Consider the following 7,484-nt stretch of genomic DNA (forward strand, 5'->3'; position numbering starts at 1 on the left):
CGTGGAGGTCAGAAGAGGGCTTCAGATTCCCTTGGAACTGGAGTTAAGGACCGTTTGTAGTTGCCGTATGGGTGCTGGGAATGGAACCTGGGCCCTCTACAAGAGCAGTCAGTGCTCTTAACTGCTGAGCCATCTCTCCAGCCCCCCATGCCTTAGTTTTATAAATATATAAAACATGAAATATACATGTTGCATATCCCCAAATCTGACAGTCCCTAATCTGAAATGGCCCAAGACCCAAAACTTTATTTATTTATTATATTTTATGTGTATGAGTGTATTGTCTGCATGTATGCAAGTACAATCTTGTTATGCAACACCCACAGAGGCCAGAAGAGATCCCCTGGAATTGGAGTTATGGATGGTTGTTAGCTACAGTGTGGGTGCTGGGAATTAACCCCAGATCCCCTGGAAGAGCAGCCAGTTTTCTTAACCACTGAGTCATCTCTCCAGCCCTGACTCACAACTTTTGAGCCCTGACTACCATAAGTAGAAGCTCCACCTCCATCTCTGGCTTTCCCAGAGCCTCTTTACCCAAGAAGCTATGCCCATAATTCTTTCCTCTCTCCCTCTAATTCCTGAGGATGCTCAGTAGCTAATGATGGACCACCAATGGAGCTAAAGAACTGATCCTGTTACCTCAACATGAGGCAGCTGTAGTGATTTATATTTCAGCGTTGCCTGCTAGATCAGACTCAAGCCAGACTCCACCCAGTGGTACACTGATGAGTCTCTCTCTCCTTCATTTCTTGTCATATCTTGATTTTCTTGATTTGTGGTCCTCAGAGGAGTCTGTTGGCCATCTGAAATCTATCTTCATCTTGCTTCTAAGTTCTCCAACCCAAGAAAGCTGCTTATGCTACACTGTTTCCAAAAGTTGGTGTTATTCCTGTTGATGCAAAAGCATAACTCACCTCAAAGGGGATAAGAGATGGTTTATTCTGGAGCCAAATATGAGTGACCATGGCCCGGGAACACAGATTCAGGTTACCCCAAATTCCATGTTCCAGCATGGTAACAGTTGTCTTACATTTTTATAGTAATACAACAAAGAAAAGTCATAAATCCAGACACTTTTCAAATACATTGGAGGATACATTCAGTAGGCGGGTCGCAGCAAAGCGAGGGTTTTTTTTTAACTATAGGTCTCAGATGCTATCTGATGACATTCTTAGCCTTTTGATTGGTGAGACCGGATGGTCTGCTAGGAGATGTTATTGGATGACATTCTTAGCTTTTGGATTGGTGAGACCTGGTGGTCTGCTAAGTTAATACATTCTACTGTTAGTCACAGGATGTTAGATCAGAAACAGACTTGGGCAAGGAGTGGCTGTTTAGGGGGCTAAAGATGGCCTGAGATAAATGGTAATTAGACTCTGGACCTGCAACATTCCAAACTCTCCACAATCTCCCTAGAGAAAATCAGTTGGTGAGCTTTACAGGAAGTTCAGTCTAAGGTGCAGGAGTTCTTTGGGGGACTTTTACAGTCCTTAGACCACTTTGAGACTTCTAGTGTGTTACCATGATCTTTAATTTTTAGTATAATATAGTTTGGAGCATCACAGCTTTTAACAAAAAGTCAATTGCCTCCAGCATAGCAAAATTTGTTGGCTAACTTTACTAAAGTCCTCTTGATTGACATGTTAGGCAAAACAAGTGGTTTCTTCTGTTTGACTTCCAAAAGAAATTATCTTCAGAATTCTAATAGACCTTTAACACAAGGACATAGTCTTAAGTGAGTACTGGGGACTGCACTGTAAAGACATAACTAAAACTGTGTTTTTGCTTGCTGTCTTCCTACTGTGACAGGGCAAGGCCCTGAGTATGCAGATGTGGTGTTTCTGGTGGACAGCTCTGATCACCTGGGAACTAAGTCCTTTCCATTTGTGAGAACTTTCCTCAACAAGATGATCAGCAGCCTTCCCATAGAAGCCAACAAGTACCGCGTGGCCCTGGCCCAGTACAGCCACACTCTCCACAACGAGTTCCACCTGGGCGCCTTCAGGAGCAGGAACCCCATGCTGAACCACCTCAAGAAGAACTTCAGGTTCATCGGTGGGTCCCTGAAGATAAGGAATGCCCTGCAGGAGGCTCACCAGACCTATTTCTCTGCTCCCACAAATGGAAGAGATAGGAAAGAGTTTCCTCCCATCCTGGTGGTGCTGGCTTCAGCAGAGTCTAAGGATGATGTGGAAGAGGCTTCAAAGGCCCTTCGGGAAGACAGGGTGAAAATCATCTCAGTGGGGGTGCAGAAGGCTTCTGAGGAAAACCTGAAGGCCATGGCCACGTCTCAGTTTCATTTCAACCTTCAGACAGTCAGAGACCTCAGCACGTTTTCCTCAAACATGACTCAGATCATCAAGGACGTAACTAAGTACAGTGAAGGAGCAGGTGCAGTCTCAACTACAGCTGCAACAGATGCTGATGGAGTGGGTAAGAAAGAAGTCCTTACTGAGGAGGAGCCCAACCCCTATGGGCCCTGCACCTGTCTACTCTTACTTGCTATAGCTCCCACTTGGTGCTCATGATTAGCCATGTGGAACTGTAGGAAATGTCTTCATATTGTCCTCTTCTTTCTGTCCCTGGCTCTTTCTCTGGCACAAATTCTATTGCCTTCTTTTGCCTTTTAACTCCTTCATCATTTAAATCTCAACGCTGTGTTCTTATTCTCTTGGAATGCTTTCAAATTTCTTTTGGGGTCCCACCATTCCTTGGGCACATCTTAAGACAGCAGATTTCCCCATAATTATCAATTTCTAGATGTGTCTTGTCTTGTAGCCTTGGATGCGGAGTTCCACAAGGGCAGAACTGGCAGCTTGTGTTTATCTCTGTGTAGACAATGAGTTGGTGTTTTATTTCTTATTGGAGGAATAAACGAGAGTCCCACGATCACAGACATGGTAAACTCCTCGAGACGTTTTCTTTTTCCTCACAGTCCTGGTGACATGAAGCTGAACAGTAATTCAGTAAATTTCCATGAGCTAACACATAGCAACTCCCAATGGGAATGAGGATCTGGGAACGGGATACTCACTGGCACACATTCATGGTTTGTATCACGCAGGTGGCAGAAGGGAGACCCTCATCTGTTCAGCAGTGCAGGGCAGTGGGCTGCAGTCTTGGGCCTGTGCATACTGTATAGCAAGGCCCTTCCTCCAACATTTCTTCCCTTTGAGAGATGATGACACATCTCTAATGAGTGCTAGCATCTGCTCCAGAAAAAAGGAACGCATTACCTCTCCAGCCTGTAATCATTCTGTGCTGATATTTCTCACACTTATGACTACGTTTTTCACATTTTCATATATTTGCTATTAGGATGTATCTTTCAGTAGTGCTTTTAGGGAAATTCTGAAGTGCTGCTATTAAGTAATAGTGTATCTCCCTGTAGATTCATTCTTTTCACTGAAGAAATAGTGGGGATATTTACTGCAGGCTTATGGATATGGATGAGAACAACTAGAAGTGGCTCAAATCGAACCCACTCCATATCCTTCCTCATTTGTGTAACTCAAGACTTCAGCTATCCTACCCGTATATGAAATCCTTTCTGGCTTACTTTCTAAGGACCCCCCAAGTATATCTCTAGGGATGGTACCATTCCTTTCTCGAAGACTTCAACATCTATGCATCCCTGATGAAGTCTGCTATGTGCAGAGCTGCTCGAGATCAGCACCACCCCATCTGTTATCCTGCAGCTTCCACCCAGCAGGTGCCAGGACTGCCTTCCCTTCAGCTCCCAAAAGTCCTGGTATTTCATATTGAAATGCAGAGGAACTTTCTTGATCCTCTTGGCTCAAAGAATGAATCTCTATGTCTCATTAACTTACACTCCTCTCTCAAAATATGCTTCATTTGTGTCTTAGGAGAGTTTCCCACAAATATACCAAAGCAGAGTGTTCCTGAGTCTAAATAGTTTACTGGGGAGGTGGTCCCAGGAAGCACCGGTAAGAAATGAGGTAAATGAAACAGGAGGTTGCAGCCACAGTTTTGATGATGAGGCACTCATCCATAGCTCCAGGGAGGTGCTCCAGGTGAGGGAGAGGCTTGGCTACTCTCTCTAAAGGAAGGCAAGAAGAATCCTCAGCATGGTGGACTATCCCTCTGCACTCAGTTGGTAACAGCAGGCAATTCTGAGCAGGTATTGTCTAGTTCTAAGACCTAGTGTGGTGTGATGAGGCCTGACCTCAAGGTCACATGATCCAGGTACTGTCCTTGGCTGGAGATCTGGTCTTAGGGAAGCAATAACTCTCTCTAGGCATTTGAACAGACTCCTCATTTGTAAGACGTGGGAGCTGATAAATTTTGAAACTTCCTTCCTTTATTGTCCTTCAGGTCTATAGCTATAGTTATGGTTTGATTTCATTTATTTAACATCAGATTAGGTTAAACTTAAGATAACAAATAAGCTTCTTGAATAATAGTAAGTTTTATGGTCTAGGGATGTAGCTCAGTTGGTAGTTTGCCTAGCATGCATGAAGTCCTGAGTTCAGTTACCTGTACCACATGGAACTGGATGTGGTGGCACATGCCTATAATCCTACCATGTAGGATGCGGAGGCAAAGGATCAGAAGTTTATGGTCATGCTTGCCTACAAAGTCAGTTCAAGGCCAGTCCGGGATACATAAGATCCTATCTCAAAAACAAAAACAGATAAAACAGAAGAAATTTATGTTCTTTGTAATGCTATTTGGCCAGCACGTAGGGTACCAGTTTCCCTTATTTCGATATCTGGATTGGTGATGGCTCTTCCAACTTCAAACATGACTTCCTAGGTGCTCTAGGAAATGGCATTCAGACGGTAGAAAATGAAAAAGATGGAAGATCACCCACCGGCAGGTTTTATGGGCTGAGCCTGGAAAGAACACACACGCACACACACACACACACACACACACACACAAAGAAATCAAAGAACCATTTTACATCTTAACTGCAAATGAGGAAAATAAGGTCTAGCTTTAAGCCTAGGAAGGCAAAATGGGTTTGATGAGCATCTAGAAGGCTTTGTTCACAGTGTTGCCCTTGAGGTACTGGGGTGTCTTCTCTCCTTCCCTTTCTCCAGCCCTCATTCCCCCATGCCTCAGAGCTTTTGGAAGAAACATCCTATGAAGATCCACTTTGGGGAACTTGGAGATCCTCTTGATTCTATTTTTTAATTTAATTTAATTTTTATTTTATTTTATTTTTAGACAGGGCCTCCTGTAGCCCCAGCTGGCCTGTTACTCACGGTGTATGTAGACCAGGCTGCCCTCAGTCTCACAGAGATCTTCCTGCCTCTGCCTCCTGAGTGCTGGGTTTAAAGGCACCTGTAGCCCCAGCTGGCCTGTTACTCACGGTGTATGTAGACCAGGCTGCCCTCAGTCTCACAGAGATCTTCCTGCCTCTGCCTCCTGAGTGCTGGGATTAAAGGCACGCAGCACCATGCCAGGATCCTCTGACTCTTTAGGATGCTTCTTTGCTAGGTCTCTCCAGGACAGTGGAGCTTTATCACTTTCTTGGAGAGCTCCATATACTGATCATATTTCTTTTACTCCTCCTTTCATACAAGAGTACCATATGATGTGTTGCTTGGTAGGACCCTGTCTTGGTTTTTCAGATGTTAAGAGCGGGGTATTTATTGTCAGTAAGGTCTCAGATCAAATCATGGATGGGCTGCTTAGGACCTTGAGTAGTTTACTTAACCTCTGAGTTTCTGTTTCCTTACTTGTAAAATGAGGTTGATAGTGTCTGTCTTATAACATGGCTGAGGTGACTCGTATGGCCTTTGTGTACTGTTGTTGATAGTAACAGCTATTGGCAAATAAATACTGACCTGAGCAGGTCATGCTGGGAGTTTATTTTAGTCAGCTGTGTGGGATTCAGAGTAGACTGGGAGATTTATGAGGATTTGTTTTAATTCTGCACAAATATTTTTGATATCCCACCAGGTACCAGACACTAGAGGATAGAGATAACATTCATTCACCTTCTGAGGTCAGAGAAACTAATGGGCATTTCTTGGCACGACCGATCTTGTCTCTTGGCTTCACTTTTCACAGATGGGATTCATCCACCTGTGCCTGGAGTAGGTGCTTTCTGTCAACACGGCATACTTTGCCTTAGATTACAGATTCTTCCAAATATCTGCTCACCTGGCCTCTCCTCTTGGATGCTTCATGGTGTCTGAACCCTAGCATGTCTGAAATGGAACTCTTGAATCCCACCTATGACTTGCTCTTCCTCCCATCTTCCTGTCTTAGGAAAAGAAAACGTGACCATCCACTCAGATGTTCAAGCCAAAGCCTAGTTCTCCCCCACTTCTTTTGCCTCTAATTTATCAAGTTCTCTGTTCTTCCTCTTAAACCATGTATCAGAACTGCCCCTGTTGTTCCATCTTAACTGTTAGTATCCTTTTTAGAATCATTATTTCTTTCTTGGACTAGGGCAGTTGTGTATTGTTACCCTTGAATTTCCCTTCAGCAACTGGAGAGATACTTAAGAGATTTGAATCAAGTCATGTGACTCCTAAGGCCTACTTCCCTCTGACCTCATCACCATTCACCTACCAGCTTAGCATTTAGGGCGTGCTCCCACATCTTGGTATTCTTTCTAGTACAGTTTCTTTTTCTTCCAAATTCCATATGATTGAATCCTGCATTCACACTTCAACCAAATGTAACCCTGTCAGGGAGGCCTGCCCTGACCTCGTGTCTTAAGTATGTTCGAGTCTCTCCCCCAGCGCTACCCCAGCATAGTCAAATCAAGCCACCTGCTTTGTTTTCTTTGTAGCATTTATCACCCCTTGAAGTAATATGATCTAGCAATCACAGAGTGAGAGCTTGTTGAGGTCAGGAATGTTTCTGAGAATTCATCCCTGCATTTCAGCCTGTGAAGATGGAACGGAAGTGCTATCGGTGGTGGTGGCCATGATGGTCATATTGTTGGTGAAAGTGCATGTGGGGATGATGGTGGAGTTGGTCCTCCTGGTAATGAAGGTGGTGGTCTAACTGGTAATGAAGCTGAGTGTGTTGATGCTGGTAGAGATGTCTGTGCTAGGCTATGGTGGTGATCATACTGGTGGTGAGGGGCTTATGGCACTGAAAACGGCTATGGTGGGGGTGATTATAATAGAGATGATTGTGGTAGTGGTGGCTGTGGTGTATGGCAGGAAAATTGTAAGTAGCATTCTTCAGACAGGAGGAACAGCATATGTGAAGTCTCTGAATTAAATGATGTTGGAGTCGTGTTCAGAATTTTGATATTTTGTTTACTAAGAGGAAACAGTCCCAACTGGGTCTGTGGTAACTTCATCCATTTCATGACTGCCTTTTAGAAATCAGTGAAATGGGGGCTGGAGAGATGGCTCAGCAGATAAGAACACTGGTTGTTCTTGCAGAAGACCTGGGTTTGAATCCAAGCACCCACATGGAAGCTAACAACTGTCCATAACTCCAGTTCCAGGGGATCTGACAGCCTCTTCTGTCCTCCACGGGCATTGCAC

General features: G+C 44.3%; 1 protein-coding gene across 1 annotated transcript in view; it reads left to right on the plus strand.

The window, feature by feature from the left end:
- The window catches only part of LOC103729582 (collagen alpha-6(VI) chain-like), a 9,957-nt gene extending 2,967 nt beyond the window's left edge, over positions 1-6,990 (plus strand). The window contains exons 2-3 of the mRNA XM_008827663.1: positions 1,810-2,433; positions 6,869-6,990. Coding sequence (XP_008825885.1) covers positions 1,810-2,433; positions 6,869-6,990 — 746 coding nt within the window. The remainder of the gene's footprint in view (positions 1-1,809; positions 2,434-6,868) is intronic.
- The last annotated feature ends 494 nt before the right edge of the window (positions 6,991-7,484 follow it).

The sequence above is a fragment of the Nannospalax galili genome, unplaced genomic scaffold, assembly GCF_000622305.1.
Source record: "Nannospalax galili isolate Female #2095 unplaced genomic scaffold, S.galili_v1.0 scaffold8853, whole genome shotgun sequence".
Taxonomy (NCBI): Eukaryota; Metazoa; Chordata; class Mammalia; order Rodentia; family Spalacidae; genus Nannospalax; species Nannospalax galili.